At 29.3% G+C, this 20,530-nt stretch overlaps 1 protein-coding gene across 1 annotated transcript in view; it reads left to right on the top strand.

Moving 5' to 3' along the window:
- Positions 1-438: 438 nt before the first annotated feature.
- Positions 439-20,530, top strand: part of LOC143248250 (ADP-ribosylation factor-like protein 2-binding protein) — a 31,219-nt gene continuing 11,127 nt past the window's right edge. Inside the window, 7 exon segments of the mRNA XM_076496668.1 lie at positions 439-541; positions 6,953-7,001; positions 7,927-7,985; positions 8,121-8,227; positions 11,447-11,535; positions 16,552-16,647; positions 19,039-19,115. Of these exon segments, the coding sequence (XP_076352783.1) occupies positions 514-541; positions 6,953-7,001; positions 7,927-7,985; positions 8,121-8,227; positions 11,447-11,535; positions 16,552-16,647; positions 19,039-19,115 (505 nt within the window). The 5' untranslated portion in view covers positions 439-513.

A 20,530-nucleotide genomic window follows, 5' to 3' on the forward strand; every position in this document is an offset into this window, starting at 1 on the left:
CAACAAATAGTGGGATTGACCATAACATTATAACGCTCACACGGCTGAAAGGGCAAGAAAGTTTAGTGCGATGGGGATTCTAACCCGCTACCCTCGGATTGCGAGTCGAGTGCCTTATCCATCTGGCCATGCCGAGCCGATGCACTAATGAATATGTTAGTTTTGTTAACTGTAATAAGTGGATTAAGGCGCTCGACCCGTAACCTGAGGGTCGCGGGTTCGAATCCCCGTTACACCAAACATACTCGCCCTTTCAGCCGTGGGAGCGTTATAATTCTACGGTCAATCTCACTATTCGTTGATAAAAAAAAGTAGCCCAAGAGTTGACGGTAAGTGGTGATGACTAGCTGCCTTTCCTCTAGTCTTACACTGCTAAATTAGGAACGGCTAGCGCAGATAACTTCAGTGTGCCTTTGCGCAAAATTCAAAAACAAACAAGCAAACTGTAATAAATTAATATACGATTGTTATTAAAGCCCACTATAAGACGCTTCTATATCTCATTTTAGTAAGATGGCGGCAGCTATTAATGGTGAAGAAGGTAATGTTATGCTTTAAATTAAGACTTACAGTTCTGAATAACTGAATTTTGAACGTGATTGTTAAATCAATTATCATATAACATTTGCACATCCTTAATTTTATAATGTCATTTTATTTCATATTTCTTATTCTCTATCAGTTTGATCTATAGTGTTTTACCGATAGATAACGAGTCACTATCCATCTCACATTATAATAGTAATGTGGGTACAACTTACAAGGTGGAATTATTAATCTTTAAACGGCGCCCATCATCAGTTGATGCTGCTGCTTTCAACATTCCAGCTGTTTAATGATTAATATTGTAAATATAGGCTATTGAAATATATATGATGAGTCGTAGACATTAAAACTCGTGATAGTTATTTCTAGTAGTAGTTGACAAAACATCCAGAAAAAAGGCCTTAAATAGGCCTTAAATGTTGTTTAAAAATATGTTAAACGTAGTTTTCCTTTTGAAATGCTTGTCTCATAAACGTGACATAAAACTCAATATAAGGGATGTGTTAGCCAATTTAGGTTGTTGCATCCATTAAATTAAATTTAAGGATAAAACTTTCCAAGAATAACTCTTGTCATTCAAATATGTATTAAGCATTCTCTTGGATTTACTGCATTAATCACATGTGAAGGCATCCTAGTCAAAAACACAAAATCACCCTGTTAGATAAATAAAACTAAATTGAAGGACTTCTACCTTGCAAATATTTGCATTTCATTATTCTACCATTAAAAGATATGATGCATTGATACTAACAATTTCTGTAATAATCTTGAATGCTTTAACCTGATGAACAATGACCTACTTACCACACCATAAGTAGATATGTAACTCTCATGAAAGTTCTTTATAAAAATGGAACTAGATGATGAAATAGATTTGTCATGAATAATCTTAAGATTATTTAGTTTTAGGAAAATAAGACATTTAATTTTGATTTTATTTACTAATTGTAACAAAACATTCACTTTATAATGTAACTTTTTGCATTCACATTCTGGATAATTTACATACAATGTGATTATCATTTGGAGTATAAAAATACTATTTATTATCATATAGTTTTCACATTTCATTTGCATAATCTCTAGAACCTTCTGTTTATATTTTATTTTCCATTTTCTCTGTTATATCATTAACCCAAGGTATTACTGTCTGTGTACACTGCAATGAAATGTTTAAATTTAAAAAAATGGAAATGTGTAAATACCTTTTTAATATTTATATATATTTTAATCATATATTTTTATATCCATAATTTCACATCTTTTTCTTTTCAATTATTTATTTCTAATTTTCCTTTCCAATTCTTTGTCATTTATTATTGATATAGATACATATGACAATTTCTTCCTGCAAACATGACCCCAAGGTATTCTATAGTTGTTATAGAGTCAAGATTGCCCACAAATTCTTTAACACTTCCACACACAAATGATGGCATCTTGCTTAGACATTTCCACATGTCACACTATATCAAGTTAAATGTATACATTCATGAAATTTTCAGTTATGCATTTATAATCACAAATAATACATAACTAAGTGGAATATAAATGAAAAACATAAATGCAATCTAACTGTTTAGCAAACTAATACATATAAGGTAAGAAACATTTACCAAGTACTACACAGATGCCAAGAAAACAATGGACTAAGCTTCTTTTCTCTCTCATGCTGCAAATATTTACACTGGTAGAGGTTTCTTCAAGCTATAACTGAATAGTATGAAATCTCTTCTTTTTATTGGTTATAAGCATGCCATTTAATCTCAAACTGCCCCCTGGCAATATGGCTTTGAATTTGCAAGAGAGTATGGCTAAAAGATTAGAAATATTAGAATGTAAAACTCCCATTGGAAATTTTCAGATGTTTATAAAAGACATGGAATTTTAATTTGACCTTTTATACTGACAGTCTTTGTTATATTCATATAGTATAATGTGTATTAGCTTGTGAAGTTTAAACTCATAACCATGAGTGGATCACATGACAGCAAAATCTTGCAGTTATAATTGCTGTTTTGAATGTTTCTTTTCAAAATAAAGGAATAAAACTTAGATAATATTAAACTTTGTGTTATATTGTAATTTATAATAGTAATTTAATTAAAATACATTTATATTAAAGTGGCTTAATTAATTTTTGAATGTAACTTGGTAACATGCACAGTAGGGGTTTAAAACTAGCATTGATGACATGGGGTTAATCATATCTTCTCTGACTCTTTACTTTTCAAGAGAAAAGTTAATTAAAGTCAGTTGTAAATTATATGTCCAATTTACATCTTTATTACAACTAGAAATACCTAAGAGTTTAGTGTCATTATTATATTTTAATAATTATTTTATTATCAATATCATTATTGTAAATAATGAAAAAGAAAGTTTAAACACTGATCCCTTAGGCTTGTTATAAGTTGCAAGATTTATTCTGACTGGATTTTAGTAATTTTTTTTTTTGTTTTTCCCTGCTTATATGCCACTACAATACAATTAACTAGTTATTTCCTTACTACAATGGCTAGTCAGTGTATAATGGTTAACTAGTTATTTCCTTACTAGAATGGCTAGTCAGTGTATAATGGTTAACTAGTTATTTCCTTACAAGAATGGCTAGTCAGTGTATAATGGCTTACTTTTTATGATTATGGCAGTGGTAGCCAGGGATGATTCAGGGATTTTGAAATCAGGCTTATTTAATTCTATAGTGGAATAATTTAATATAAAATTTCACCCTTTGTCATATGGTTTTCAGTGAATGTTAGGCATGCAACTGTTACTTGAATAATGGATTCAAGGACATAGGCTCAAAAATGATTGATAAGTTTTTCTTTGCAAAAGAAGCCCAGTTCATATTCAGGATGTCTAAAGATTATTCCAATAAATAGAACAGGTATTCTTTATTTTATCTTTTATGAAAACACATCTTATGAAAGAAGCCTAAAACTGCTTATATAAAATAGATTTCTCATTTGCAAAAGTGTACATCGTAATTTGTTTTTTAAAAATAAGCATATGCTGTACTGAAAGAAAATTTTTTTTATATGATAAAAAGCTGTAAAATTTATCAACAATTTTCAAGCCTGTGTTTGTACATCCAGTATGACATAGCAAAGCTACTAGTTTAATTGTTAGCCTAGTGTCCATGTAGGTGAGAGATGTAAAGTATGATTTTTGGACTATTCACAAAGAGTATTACTATAGTGTGTGGTCTGCAAAGATACTATCAACATCACCATTTTAATAATTCACTAAAACGTAATTTATTGCTAAATGATTTATATCTATTCACATTTTTGATCAGTAAGTAATAATAATTTAATAGTTTGTGTGCTCCAAAATATTACCTTAAATTTAGGTTGTAATTGTGCTAGTTTTGATTGTTGGAACTTATTATGTTGCATTTGCTTTCAAAATGTTACATAATGGTATTTTATAGTTTATTGGTTTAAAAGTGCTATTTATAATAACTGCTGTCAGTTGCAGATAAATGAAAGATAAAATGGTGATGTTGATAGTATCTGGGTATACTACACATAGTAGTATAATTATCTTTTCAGACCACATACTATGGTAGCACTTCACAGTGATTGATTAGAAAATAAACAAAAAATACTTCAAATTTGTCTTTTATAGTTTATAAAACCAAAAACATAAAATACTGTAGTTTAAGTAGTCTAAAAAATTAGTATTTTCAGAAATGTATAATGAATTTTGGCATTTTAGTTCTTACTCAGAAATCACTGTATTTCCTTTTAGTTGTTTGGTCCATTTGGTGAAAATTTTACAAAATACAGTGTCACTTAAATATTACAATCTTTCATGACCTCCACTTTCCAAACTTTTCTTTTAATAGAACACATACCTTTAACAGTCATCAGGATTTTTATATTTTAAGAAAAAATGTAGCATTAGTGTGCTAAAACTCATTGTCACTCGAACAATAGTATATCCTTTTCATTTATTAAAGTGAGATTGTAGAATATATGTGAGTTGTTGGTATGCTGAACAAGTTTATTTTAATTGGGTATTTGCTCCAACATAGCTTTTAAAGCTTAAGAAAAATTATTGATGAAAATGGTTGTTTGGGTGATCCTGTTTTCTGCAAGTAGACTTTCTGGTTAAAAATTCTAAATATCTTATCCCCTAATTTTCTTTGAATGTAGAAAAAAAAAACATTATTAATTGTCAAACTTCATCCATTTTGGAACATGTTTAGAGGTTGCTCAATGAGTTGAAGTTCTAGACTGTAATGACCTGGTGCTGTATGTATAGTGTGATGTAAAGACATTTATGTTATTATTGTATTGCATGTAACAATTGTTATAGTGTGATGTAAAGACATTTATGTTATTATTGTATTGCATGTAACAATTGTTATAGTGTGATGTAAAGACATTTATGTTATTATTGTATTGCATGTACAATTGTTATAGTGTGATGTAAAGACATTTATGTTATTATTGTATTGCATGTAACAATTGTTATAGTGTGATGTAAAGACATTTATGTTATTATTGTATTGCATGTAACAATTGTTATAGTGTGATGTAAAGACATTTATGTTATTATTGTATTGCATGTAACAATTGTTATAGTGTGATGTAAAGACATTTATGTTATTATTGTATTGCATGTAACAATTGTTATAGTGTGATGTAAAGACATTTATGTTATTATTGTATTGCATGTAACAATTGTTATAGTGTGATGTAAAGACATTTATGTTATTATTGTATTGCATGTACAATTGTATAGTTACATAATTATGTGATTTTTATATGGTTTTGGAATGATTAGTTAAGTCACTTTGTTTTTAATTTTTATACTGTTAGGAAAGCATCTTTTATGATCCTGCACAAGTTGAAGGAGAAATTGTTTGTTCTTCTTTCTTTGTTATGATGACATGATACTCCTTCATAAGAGCCACCATCTTTTTGTCATTGTAACTTACCACAGTCAGATGTGGTACTGTCTGTAATGCCTCCCTGTAGTCCTATCTGTGCTTCCTTAACTTGGGATCATAATCCAGATATCCATGTGGAATTTCAAGGCACCTGAAGAATTCTGTTGTGTTCTTCAGGATAAAATCTTCAGTGTTACATCCTCAGATTTCCTGATAATCAGATGGATTTGATTTAGAGGTTCATCTCTATCTTCCTTATCATTTGGTGCCTTTACCATTGATTATTTTGTCTCTTTGGACATAGCTGAAACAAAGAATGTCAAACCCTAAGTTCTTTAGTGAGAAACCATTATTTTCCAGCAAATGTTTAACAGGCATATTTTTAAAGAACAGAATTAATCTTTTTCTACTTAACAAGATATTGTAGAAACCTAAAATTATGTGATGAGCAGTAATGATATGAGAAGCAGTGTGAACCATGTTCTAAGATAGACTCAAACAGTAACCTTCAAATGTCAGGGAGTCTTCATTCCTCACAGTGAGTGAGCTAAAACTGTCCCTCAAACAACCACATCTAGAAGGCATATAATGCCTGAGTCATTCATCATGGATGATACAGTACTATAGATGCTATAAATTGCACGTTTATCATTCAGATATTTATCAAGCATTCCCTAAATTAACTGTATCCATGACATATGAAGGCAATCCATTCCAAAAAAAATCACACTGTTAGAAAAATAAAACTGTAAATTGAAGGACTTTTATCCTGTCAAAATTTGTCTCTACTTGATAATCATCTCTGGGCTGACTGATCTGAAGTTGTCTTGTAGCAATGTCAGTAACACTGTCTTTAAACTTTTTCCTTGACTTCTGTTACTTCCTAATGGTCAGCTGCAATATCATGATTGTACTGATCCATGTATTCCCGAAATTGCAGAAATCAATTGAAAGTTACAGTATCTGAACTAGTGAAAACCCCATAGTTTTTGAAAACATGACTGGAAAAGTTCACAGATATGATATAGAATATTCCAAAGGTAAAACGCTTTTGAGCATTCTGAATGTTGTATTACAATATACTCTATTATAATATGGCATAACATTTCAGAATAATCTAGAATTATTCTGAAGAATAATCTTACCTGATAGCTTGCAACCACCTTGAGCAACCCCTAAATGCTATTCAATATGGATAACATTTTGTGTCAATTGTTTATTTGATGGTAATTTTCATAGTTCAAGATAACATAAGCAGACCACTCAAAAACTGAACACTATCATTACAGTTTGTGTGAAATATAATTATTTTGATGAACAAGTTTAAACTCCTGTGAAAATTTTCTGTATATATATATGCATGTATGACATATAATTAAAATTCATTTAGTGTGGAAATATAAATCTTTCTTTGTCATTCTGAAGCTTATCATGATGTTGTGTATGTTTGTATGGGGAAAGTACTTGTTTCATTAATTATCTGTCTCTACTTATCCTCAGATAGTATGCAGAAAGAAAATGATTTGGATGAAGAAATTGTTGGAAATAGGTAAGAAAATGAAAATATACTTTAATAGCAAATTATTAGCTTGAATTTGAGGATGTTGAATCAAAGCAGACTGAAGATTATTTCATAAACAATAAGTCTTTAAGGAATATTTATTTCTGAGTTTTATATTTAACTGCTAAGAAATGTGCATTATGTAAATGTTCCTTTTCTTTCAAGTTTGCTTCTGTTAAAAATTAAAAATAATTTAATTGTTACATAACACAAGTTTAACTGATATTAATTTCAGTCCTACATTAAGTAAAAGCAGCTTGTTTCAAGAAGTTTTAAATGAAAGTAAATAAGAATATTTAATGACATTATATCTGCAATATTCAGTGCAAGTGAGGCCCCTTGTCCAATACTAGGAATCATCATGCTGGCTGGGATATGAGAAACATAGTAGTGGTCTAGGCACTATTTATATCATCATATCTTAACAATAATTTATGGTGCAAACTGGACAATGTGAAGTGTAATTATTGTCAGTATTATTTAACTTAGATACAATTTAGTATAAAGATTAATATCATTTTTTATCATGTTATTTATTTTATTAAATTTGAAATTGACTGCAACAGTTTTCCAGAGATGTAGTTTGTAGGAAAATGGGATACTTTCTTCACTATGTTGGTTATTTTAGTCATTCTGAAATTACTGTTAAACATTTGTTTATGTGATATGTGTAAATGTGAAAATATTTTATAAAAAAGACAATTGATATAAAAGTTGTATTAGTGATGCACAAAAATTCTGTAAAATGTTTACTTTGTTTTCAATGGAAAACTGAAGTAAGCCTGTAATTTCACAGCTGGTATTTATGAATGAAGTATGATGAATTTTAAAACAAATGTGTATTGCAGAGTAGTAGCTCAACTATTTATAGTTTGATCTTTCATATATTAATTTTCTTTTACCGAATTTTCAGTTCTGGTGATGAAGCTGTGTTTGACCAAGTAGTTGGTCACATTGAAGATATTATAATGGGTGAGTTAAGATTAAATTTATGTAGCATCACCGAGTGTATAAAATTGCTATGTAACAGGAGAAAAGACATTTTAGTTTGCAATGTTGCAAATACTTTTTATACAAGAAGCATAAGGATCTTTAATATATTTTTAGAATCTGAGTTTCAAGAACTTCAGAAGGATTTTTTTGACAAGTATTGTACAGTGTTCGAAGATAAAGAAGAAAACAAACTCGAATATACCACTATTTTCAATCACTATGTAAGTATATAAAATCTTTACATGTGTTTTGACTATTAGTCTTCTTACATTAAACCATCATTGTGATTAGTAAACATCATTTTGAGAAATGTATACACTCATTTTTCATAACGAATAGCTATTACCTTGAGTACTGCCGTGAAAACTTTTGCATGTACCACAACCCTTGAATGGAGCTCCAATGTGTGTTGTGTTAGCCTGTAATCTACTCATAATTAGAATATACCCCTCCACCAGTAGGATGGTGACATATCCTTCATTTGCAGTAATTCTTCCCTCAGTACTGTTTTTCTTAAGAACCTCTGGCATGTTTGCACTTATTACTTTACATTTTTATTACCATTTGTAATGTAGTTTTCTCTCCTAACTTTTCTAATTTTCTTGGTTATGAGAAAAAAATATACCAAATTTTAAGCTTTCTAGATAAAACTTTAATTATGCATTGTTTAATTTTTTAAATCAAATTTGTGCTTTTGGGACATGCTTCATTGTCAGTGTTAATGTGTATTTAGCAGTACAAATTCTTATTTTAGCAAATGTATGAGTTTCATCTAGTACTCTTCCAGTTATTGTTAGGCCTATGCACTATCATCATACCTAGCTTATTTTATTTTCACAAAAATTAAAACCAGTAGAGAAGTAAAGAGAAAAGGAAAAACTTCCTGGTTTCATTAAGTTTTGTATAACTCTTACTTTACAACTAAACACCAATCCAAAGCTAGTTTTGGGTCAACTGGATTATGCATTGAAGTTTTCACAATATTGCAGAGGAAACTGGAGGAATTGTCATGGTCATTATTGAGCCCCATCAAGTTTCTCATTATATTCAACCTCGTGAGATTACTCTCTGTCCAGTTATTCTTTTGTGTTCTTGTTACTATTCAAGGTGGCATTTTTTAGAAGCTAATTGTTGTGAAATATTGGAGATCTTTCAGATGCTTTCTCCATGTCCTGATTTGTCTGATCACTTTGTTTGTTTTGGCTCATTCCTGATGTTTGAACATTTCATTCATGGCCTTTCCATTCAGTTGACTACAATCCAGTATGTTTTCTATCAGATTTGGTGGGCCATTTCTTGCTCTTCTGTTACACTACTCCAATGATATTTGACTTCTACTTACCCATCAGATGTAGCTTTCTCCTTCAGGAATCATTTTGTTTGTGGTGGGTGGTTTGGCTCTCTACTTGAGTCTTTATATTCACCCTGTATCTCATTCATTTTATGTGGTTTTACAGAAAAACCTGCTTAAGAGTTATATATCTATTTTACTTTCCAGGCCATTCTTCAGGTAAAAATACAACAGAATCCATAAAGTTTGAGCTTGTTCTAATACCTGGCCATTGCCTTCTTTTTCTATTTATCGTAACCTGTTGCATAGTCTATCAGTGTGAGACTTCATATAAGAAAAATCATTCATCTTTAGTACAAGCACCTTGCTGATGTTCTTCATTTATACACATTCCCCCTTCATTGACTGGAGTAGTGATATAACACTTGCTTCTCCCAAGTTACTTTGGAGGTTGATATAGAGAGTTGATATATTGAGTTATATAATCTCACTAGTATTAGACCAAGTAGTGCACCATTCAATGGGAAGTAGTGTTGGGGTGTTACCTGATTGTATAATACAGGACACCCCACTTCACTACGAACCAAGCTATTCCCAGTGGTTAAGCTGTATGAATGGATCTTACATTTTTCTCGGAATACATATCTAGGATATTTTTTCCTTTTATTTAATTATTATAGTAAGAATCTCACATAAGTATTTATTTATCCAGTGTGATATAGTCTGACTTATTGCTCTAGACACAATATACACTAATGCATATCCAAATACTTGAGTAATAATGACTAGTTGAGTTACGTTGTGCACATCTGTGTGATACTTCTTCACCAAGCAGAAGGTTTCGTTGACAGTATCATTTGCTCTATTATCCATACTGTGTGAAGAGCATTCCCTGTATGAAGTGGATGTAGTTTCCCACCAACTAATGTCCTACTAGGCTATCTTTCCCTCTAGTGGGTGAAATACTGTGTGGGTTTTTCCTTTCTGACATTATTATTTTAGAAGGAAACTCACCTGTGTAAGTTCTGTGTCTCCATTTTACCTCCCCCCCCTGTCATACCAGTATGAAATTCTAGCCTTTTTTAATTTACTCAAATGTATTTCAGATAGATATTCATCTCTCTAAACAACCTCACATCTTTGCTTTCTGTTCTTGATGTATTTCTTTAGCCTTATAAAGAATGATCCTATGTTTCAACGTGTGGCCTTTCTATTGGTGAAGAGCTAGATTCTGATGATTGTTACATTGTAGGATGATGCACTACATGTTAATACGTATAGGGTCAGGAACTTTATTCAATACTTGTAATGCATGCAGAATTCTTCACAGAAGTGAAGAAATAACAGCTCTTTCTCTTGTAGAGAGGTGATTATCTTTCAGGAAAACATTTTCGTCTAAGGAAAAAGTTAGCTTTGCACATTCAGTTGTAGTGCAGTGAAAGTTTAGTGAAATCTTGAAACTTTGTCATAAGAGCTGTTGCAGAATGTTGTGGAAGATAGTATATTCTCTTATCTAACATATTTTATGATTCTTTTACATTGCTTTTCAACTAACTTTTATATAATAGGCTCATAGACACCATTCAAGATCTTTAATAACTCTAAAATATTATGCAAGCAGAAGCAAGAAACTGAAATAAAGATTATTTCTTAACTAAAGTTTGGAATGTTAAGTAATTTGACAATAATTTTTTGTTTCTTTGGTCAAGGAACACTAAAGAAGCATATTAAATGTTAACAGTAGTTATAAAAACCTTACATCACATTTTATGATATCAATACTTCAACCAGTCTTCATTTTATTTTATTCAGAATGAATAGTATTATTAAATTTTTTCTTTGCTACATAGTAATGAATATAGTAGTTTTAATTTAAGTTTTCTTAAGAGTTTTATTCTTACAAGGAGTGCCAAACATTTAGAAACATTTATTGGTTTAGAAATAATAAAATATTTTACATATTGGCTAGTAGAAAGAAATAAAACTATTCATTTGACAGAGAAATCTTAACAAGGAATGTACATCTGGTTTATAATGTAGTGTGAAAGACTTTTGCACAATAGTTTTTCATTTTTTATTTCTGTTAATTTCTTCATTATCTTTTATTCAAGGTATAAATGATATTGTTAACTCTTTTACTTATTTCTAGACAGAACTCATTGAAAGCTATATTGAACAAAGGTTAATTGAAAGACTACCACAATTTTCCATGGTATCTTTCTGAAGGAAATGAAGTAAGTAAATTAACATGTTGCATCCTAAACTTGGTTATTACTATAAGATAAATTTTTGATTAATTTAGTGAAGAATATTTAAAGACAGCACATTAAATAATATCAATGTTTACTAACACTGTTAGAGCCAGGAGATTAATTTGCTTAATTAATATAATTGGTTACCTGTGAGAATAAATTACTTAAGGTCACAAAAATTAATCCACTAATCAAAATTAGTGTTTCCAAATATTACTATTTAATTATTTTAACAATTATTTCAAAATTAGTGTTTCCAAATATTACTATTTAGATTATTTCAACAATTATTTCCAAATTAGTGTTTCCAAATGTTACCATTTAGATTATTTTAACAATTATTTCAAAATTAGTGTTTCCAAATATTACCATTTAGGTTATTTTAACAATTATTTCAAAATTAGTGTTTCCAAATGTTACCATTTAGATTATTTTAACAATTATTTCAAAATTAGTGTTTCCAAATGTTACCATTTAGATTATTTTAACAATTATTTCAAAATTAGTGTTTCCAAATATTACTATTTAGATTATTTCAACAATTATTTCAAAATTAGTGTTTCCAAATATTACTATTTGGATTATTTCAACAATTATTTCAAAATTAGTGTTTCCAAATGTTACCATTTAGATTATTTTAACAATTATTTCAAAATTAGTGTTTCCAAATGTTACCATTTAGATTATTTTAACAATTATTTCAAAATTAGTGTTTCCAAATGTTACCATTTAGATTATTTTAACAATTATTTCAAAATTAGTGTTTCCAAATATTACTATTTAGATTATTTTAACAATTATTTCAAAATTAGTGTTTCCAAATGTTACCATTTAGGTTATTTTAACAATTATTTCAAAATTAGTGTTTCCAAATATTACTATTTAGATTATTTCAACAATCATTTCAAAATTAGTGTTTCCAAATGTTACTATTTAGATTATTTCAACAAATGATTAATGAACTCAATAATTTATGAATTAAGACATTTAACTTATTGTCTACCTTTAAAGACTGTAATAGTTGAACCAAAAATGAGTGACTAAAGAAAGCTTTATTATTATTTCAAAACAATACAAATATTTTTATAAATCACTTTTACTGGTACTCCTTCTGTCTGTGCTCAAGTAACTGTTATAAAAAAAAAGACGTGTGTATCTAAAAGTTACCAAATTTCAATCACTGTCTTAAGTAGCAAAGTCGTATTTAAGTTTACCAGAGATCAACATGTTTTAAAAGTGGTGAAGGAGAGTTGGAAAAAAACAAAAAACAATCAATTTTAGCAACTTGTGGAAATGACCCACTTAACTTTACTCCTCAGAAGCTCGAAATATTATAAAATATTTGTGAAGCAGTTGAAACCTTGTGATGTAACAAAATCTGAAGGCTTTTATGTGCTTTGACATATTTTTGATTTTTTCTTTTTTCTATTTTGGGTTTATATGAAGACATTAATATAACAAACAATGGCATTAATTTAACTTATTACTGACCCATTCAAAATATTTTAAAATTAAATGAATTTAACATAATATACATATATTAGTTTTCTGTTATGGCCATTTAAAATGAGTAATATAATAATTTTAGGAAATGTAAGAAACTACATAAATATTAAATACATTTTCACATATTTATGTACCTGTACATATGTAATATGCCAATTATGTTTTTTAAGTAAAATTTCTCGAATAACATTTTCTTGTATATGAGAAAATAGTACTGCATATAGCACTTAAAACAGTATTACACAAAAAAGATTTAACTTTCAGAAAAGTAATTACTGTAATATAATTAATTATCTGAGTTAATTTCAGATATTTAGTTAACTGAGTTTCTATAACCCTTAATGTAAATTTTTTAGGTGTTTGCTTTTGATTTTGAAATGACAGGGCTATAATTTGATGTTTCAGTTCAGTGCAAAATTAGTGTAGGATTTCACACCTTTCTCTTGTGTTTCAGATTGGTAAAGGATTTCACACCTGTCTGTTGTGTTACAGATCAGTGTAGGGTTTCACACCTCTCTCTTTTGTTTTGTTGTGCTTCTGTAGTCACACAGTCCTTTTGAAAAAATGGCTTTTGTTTGACCATCCAGAAAAAGGTCCAAAATTTATGTTTTACGAAAAAATGCCCCAGAACAATTGGCTAAATAGAAAAAAGAAATAAAAAATAGAAATAAAGAAATAAAAAAGTCTTGGTCGTCAGAATTGGATTTCTGTAGATTTCATGCTACCAGTTGTAAATCTTGTGCCTTTCAAGACCCAAGGCTGTTGCAGTCTCCACTAGCACAGGCTGCCAACCTTACAATTTAGTTTTTACAACAAACAATGATCTATTTTACTTGACATCGTTAATAGAACCAGTTTATAGTTATTTATAACTTTATAAACATTGTTAAATTAATTTTTTAACCCCTGTTTGTAAATTTACAAATAATTTGCAATTCTGGCTGGAGGGCATATTTAGTGAATGGTACTTCAAGTGTAATCCTATGTTCTTTATAAAGACTGTGTGAATCTGTTAACAGTGTTTCTGTAGTTGACCTAATGAGATTTCTTTATTTTAAATAAATGATTTAGTGTTAGCTATAGTTTCAAAGAAATTTTTATTAAGCATAGGAAATATAAAGTTCAAAACTGCAGTGCTTTTCAAAGACTAGATAGGAAATCTTTCAGACAGAATGCTTGAATATGCTTAACTGTCAGGATTGACAGTTGGTGTAGTTGTGTGTATTCCCTCTTTCCATTAATTTGTACAAGTTTCACGTAATTTTATAGATCGTGAATAAGGGAAAAAGATTACTTCTACAGTAGAATCACTTATCATAAACTTTATATTAAATAGGCTTTATAATGTCTGATATGGAAGGAGACAGTTTATGTACATATATGTAAGTATGGATTTTTATTCAAAAATGCATTAAATACATTTTTTAAAATCTATCTCAAATTAAAAGAGAATTTAAATGCATTTTAGTATAATGGTAACATTTAGTTCTATCTTAATGTTCATATTGCTTATTGTACTAAAACTTTTCTATATATTAAAAAAGAGTAAATTTCTTAAAACACTGAGAATGGTTTGAAACATTCTGCTGAAGTCTAGGTATTTCTAAGTCTTGATTTACTTTTAGGAGAACATATGTTCCCTGAACCCGTTGAGAGTTATTTTTATATCCTTGCACATTTGTAACCTTGAATAACAACTAAATGTATGTGTGTGTGTGTATTACTTGAAATGATCAACAAATTCAGATACTTTATTAGTGTCCTAATATTAGCATTTGAGTGTGAGCCAACATTGAAGTTAGATATGAAGAGCTACTAGGTATGATTGTGTTGTCTCTGGTGTATATCAGTTATTCAGTGTGCCCGAGTTAGAAAAACCAGTGAAAAGCCCAAACTGAGATTTCTTACTTTCATTTGTTATCATCTTTCTTTAACAAGCCTAGTGCCTGCCTAGTACTATATTAACTAATTTTATCATCATTTGATAGAGGAGAACAGTCATCATGTTATATGAATACCTATTTTTTTAGTATTATTATAAGGAAAATTTATAAAGGAAATAAATAATTGTAGTTTAAATGATGTTATTAACCATTGAAGTTAGTTTTTTACAGGAATGTGGTGTTTTTTTAAAACATAAATATAGAGTGAAACAGGAATTACTAGCTAGTAATAGATGAATATTACATGACAGTATACTCAGTGCTTTGTACACTATACAGTCAGTGTCTTTAGAGAGCTAATCTCATTGTTATGTATAATGTGAAGAAGTAAAACAAAAATCAATGCACATGCAGGTCATCAGAAGCTAGATATGAAGAGATACCTAGGATATTTGTTCTATCTTCAGTGTATATTGCCATGTTTGAGCTATCAAGAGCATCCCAAAGTCAAAAACTGACAAATAGCCAAAACTGAGATTTCTTTCTTTTGTTCATCCTCATCTTTCTTCAACAGGCCTACCACCTTCCTAGTTCTAGTAGTAACTGTAATTTTATCAACACTTGATAGAGGGAAACAGTCTTCACAGTTTTTACTACCTATGTTATTATTATTATATGCAAAATTTATAAATCTGTATAATACACTATATATAACCTAGTAACCCATGTACACCATGTTGTAAAAATTGAAGAAGTATGATGAAAATATTTATTGTTAAATAAAGAAGCTAAATATGACTGGCTATTGAACTTGAAGAAAAGAACCAAACAAGTGGACAAGTGGAAGTGGACATATACTTTAAATCAGTTAATGATCATATAGCAGACTAAGCTGTTTTGTCTTTAAATGTAGGTTCAGCATGGCCAGGTGATTAAGGCATTTAACTCTTAATCTGAGGGTTGCAAGTTCGAATCCCCATCACACCAAACATGCTTGCCCTCTCAGCTGTGAAGGCATTATAATCTGTTGATCAATCCCACTATTTACTGGTGAAAGATTAGCTCAACAGTTGCTGGTGGGGAGTGATGACTAGCTGCCTTCCCTCTAATCTTAAACTGCTAAATTAGGGATGGCTAGTGCTGATAGCCCTCAAGTAGATTTGCGCAAAATTCAAAACAAAAAAAACTTTAAATAGAGAATAAATTTCTTACATTACTAGCTTGATGGCAAAACAAATAGAATCAACATCTTAAATTATAAAATGTTAACGCTATTGTAAAATAGTCATAAAAGAAGAATTCTAAAGCTAACTAAAGGAAGGGTATAATGATGAAATCTGAGATTCTATTCAAGCATAAAGCTTTTGATAAAATGAGGAAGCCAGTGAAATAGGGATCGTATTTGCCTTGTAAAGTCAATAGAGCTTAGTCTGCTATATGATCATTAGCCAATCAAGTAATATATCCACTTTCATTCCTTTCTTTAAGTTCAGTTGCTTTTTTTATTTTGTAATAAATCTTTTTCCTTATATTTGTTTTCTTTAATACTGGGACTATTTTATTCTTAAAGATTTAAAAATGTATAATCTATTGTAATGCAATGATTTCAACAGGGCTCGTTCATCTGAACTTGACGGAGAGATATTTGAAATGCTTTTAAGTTTCACAGACTTTCTAACTTTCAAGGAGATCGTGCTAGATCATAAAGCGGGTAAGTTTGAAAATTTTTATTGTTCTGAAATATTTTGTTTCTTTACATTATTGGTACTAATCAGGTAGACAGTTTTACTTATTATCAACTTTGTTCTTCTGAAGTGTAATGTATTTCTCTAGTCTTCTAACTTGACTGTTATTCCTGTTCTCTAAATATGTAACATGCTTATATGAACCATATATCTGCCCAGCTGGCCCATCATAACCTGGTGATGATGTTCTAGACTAACAATTATTAAAATGTGGAATGGAACCCTTTCACCAAACTTACTTGCCCTTTCAGTTATAGGAATATTAGAATGTTACTGCAAATCTTAATATTCATTGGAAAAGTGTAGCTTAAGAGTTGGCAGTAGGTGGTGTCAAATAGCTCCTTTCCTTCTTATCTAACACTAGAAAGTAAAAGATGACTCACTTGTTTTGAGTAAATTACAAAAATACACAATCTTTTTACTTTTATTATCTGAACAAATGAATGAAACATCTTGGTAGGATTTCAGTTGTTTAAGAGGAGTTAAATTTTGTTTCAGAAGTTCTTTTAAGTTGTGAGTTGTTGGCTTTGGTTACAGGATAAGATTAGGAAGTGTAACAGGTAAATTCTGTCAATAAGTACCAACTTTTGTAACCTAGCTGTGGATTTGTTTATAAAGAATGTTTTATTTGTTTTTGTTCATTGATATAGTAATGTTTGGTAGTTTATATATACATATATATGTATAATTTTAATTTTTGTGCTGTATTTTTTTATATATATTCTTTGGCTTGGATGCATAGATGCTTGATAAATTTTGTGTTTTTATATAACCTCACCTTTTCCAATTTAAATGAAATTATAATTGCAAAGTTATACCAGTGAGAACTTCATCAGTCAATGATTTCAAATCCTAAGTGAAATGTTATGAAAGGTATGGGAAAGAAAAGAAACAGACTTTTTGATCACTATCTTGTATTTAATTCTGACTCAAATCTGTTTAAGATTGTTTCATTCCAAGCTATAGATTTTTAAGCCTTATTTGTTTTGGCTGCTTTTGTTAGTTTAAGAATTAAAACTTTGTAAAAATGTAACTCCTTACCATATATATATATATATATAAATATATATATACGTGCGCACGCAATGTATTCATGCATAAAATATTAATGTATAAAGTGACTGTGGAGAGGTTGTTATCTGACTTTCCATCCAAAAGGTTATATGTTGTATTTGTCAGGAAGTTAGATCAATGTAAAATCATTCTTTGTACAGAAAAAAAAAATAGTTTTTAAAAATGAGTCATTATCAGAAAGTACTACTGTGTTTTATGTATATAAACACACACACATATGGTATTAGGGTATTATGGTGTTTAAATTATATTTCTACTATATCTAACTTTAATAATGTTAAGAGTCTGAGAAGTTTTCATCCTTTGATTTTTGAATGATTGTAACTCGGGTAGTTCAAAAGATGTCTTTACCAGACACTCGCCTAGACCCCTGGTAAATATTTATTGTGACGTGTTCTCTCATTGTTCAACTTAGGTCCCCCATTATGTTGCAATTAAACAAAATTCATCATCAAAATAATTATCCTTGTCATCTGGTACCTTGATGTTGACTTACTGTTTTTGTGGTCTGTGTCACATTTTGAATTTTTTCCTTCCCTTCCTTTCAGCTTTCTCTTGTTTCATTTCCACATACATATGAGGATTCAAGGAATAAATTACGGTGGGAATATATTCTTGTATTTGAAATTAGCAAATGAAACTTGAAGGAATACCTCTACCATATAATCACCATCCTCCTACCCATACTGGGGAGATTTCTCAAGAAAAATGTGAAGGTTTGGGGATTCTAGTCATATGCAGGCTGTGCACATGTGTGAAGTTAATTGTATTACACTGATCCTAGTAGAGAATATAAATTATGAATACTTATGATATTAAACATATACATATCATTCAATTTCAAGTATTGCAATAAAGAGAAAACAAAAGGTTCAAGAAAAATTAAGAAACCTACATCTTGGTAATTAACCACGAAAATAACAATGATGTGGAGTAATGGAAACACCTGTTTGATTCTCATTCAAAAATGATGATAAAATTTCACTTTATTTGTTTATATCCTAATATCTTTATTTCCTACGTAAGTTTTAAAGACTTATAAACCTTTCTCAAGTTCAAGTTACATACATAAATATTATAAATGTTTCTGTTTTCATTTTTGGGGAATTTTATATAAAATGTTGAGTTTTATAATTTTACGGTGTTCTTGTTGGAACTTATCACGTTCTTTCATGTAACCAAAACATATTTCTGAAACTGATTTCTGTTTTGTCCTGTCTTTTTCTGTTATAATGGTTTGAATGATGAAAATTATTAAATGTATTTATTCTTTTAATTCAAGGTTAAAGAAGGACTCTCAGTTGACTTTAGTTCTGACATCATTATTACTTCTTTGGAGAATACGCTCAGTAACAGAAGTAAGCTGTCTTAAATCTGGTCAATTTATTTCTGCTACCTCTGTTTCATCACTAGTGCATTAATATTGTATGTGCTGTAAAGTATAGTTTGTTCTTATTTTAACAATAGTTTGTTAAATATTGGAAGGATTATTTGTGAGAAATGTTGAAAGGAAATTTGAGAAGTTACAGTGTTGTGACTTAATATAAAATGTAGTGTGTTAAGTATCTTATGTTCAGAACTGAATATTTGGGGGAATTTTATTTTATCATTGCAATAAGGCTTTTTTTTAGGAACTTTATACAGATGTTTGTGATACATATGCGCAACAAATAATTCTTTGTGTATAATATATAGTACAATTGTTTAATGTTTGTTTTATGTAATTACATACTTAAAAACTGTTCTGCTATTGAGAAATTACTCCTGGCCAACTTAATGGTTGCAAAAAACAGCTGCAAAATATGATTTTTCTTACTTGTAATTTAATGTTTCTACAGTTTTAAGGAATTTGTTTGTTTCTTTATGGTCATTCACAAATATTTTACCAGTTAACAGATATTTACAGTATACTATTACTGTTTAAAAGAGATGATTAATTTGCACAGCCTAATGTACTATCCACATTAAACTTTAATTGTATGTGTTTATTATTTTACTTTTATTTCAACCTAAAGATAGAATTAATGTTCTATGCTAGTCATGCCAACAGCAGCTTAAAAAATGGCCATAAAGCACTTTTTTGTAAAGAATGGATCATCACTTACTGAGTGAAAACTTGCTCCTTGCATTTCTTTTTCTTTTGTAAGTTTATATAAATGTAAATAAATGTAAAACCTCAGCATGTCAAAATATTTCAGTTTTATGTTGTATTTATGTTAGGGTTTTCTAATGAGCAAGTTATTAGGTAATTGGGAGGTGTAATTGAATGAAAAAATCTATCCAAAGCCTAACTGAGGTTTTACATTGAAAACCTTTAGACCAGTGATGGCCAGGCTATCTACATATTTTGAATAAAGTGTAATATTTGTTAGTTATTTACTGAATCAATCAAACTTACAGCTAAGGTGATAGTTACATTACGTTTTACTTCCATATATTGTTAATAATAAACCAGTGCGCAGTTCAACCTTTTTAGGATTACAAGAAAAATAATTATTTTTAGTAAATAAATCCGTGAAGAATAAATTTAAAAATCATAATTAACTTCAGTTTAAACTATTCCACAAATATAACAGAAATATGCAAGTTTATAAAAATACAAGGTTTATTTGATTTTTAAAAAATATAGTTCATAGATACACATCCAGTGAAAAAAATCATTATAGCTTTTGTATTATTGTTAACTTTTATTCATAAAATTCTGTTTTAAATAATAAAAACTTGTATCTAAAAAATGTTTTAATTTTATGTATTCATGTCAAGAAAATATTTT

The sequence above is a fragment of the Tachypleus tridentatus genome, chromosome 1 (assembly GCF_004210375.1).
Source record: "Tachypleus tridentatus isolate NWPU-2018 chromosome 1, ASM421037v1, whole genome shotgun sequence".
Taxonomy (NCBI): domain Eukaryota; kingdom Metazoa; phylum Arthropoda; class Merostomata; order Xiphosura; family Limulidae; genus Tachypleus; species Tachypleus tridentatus.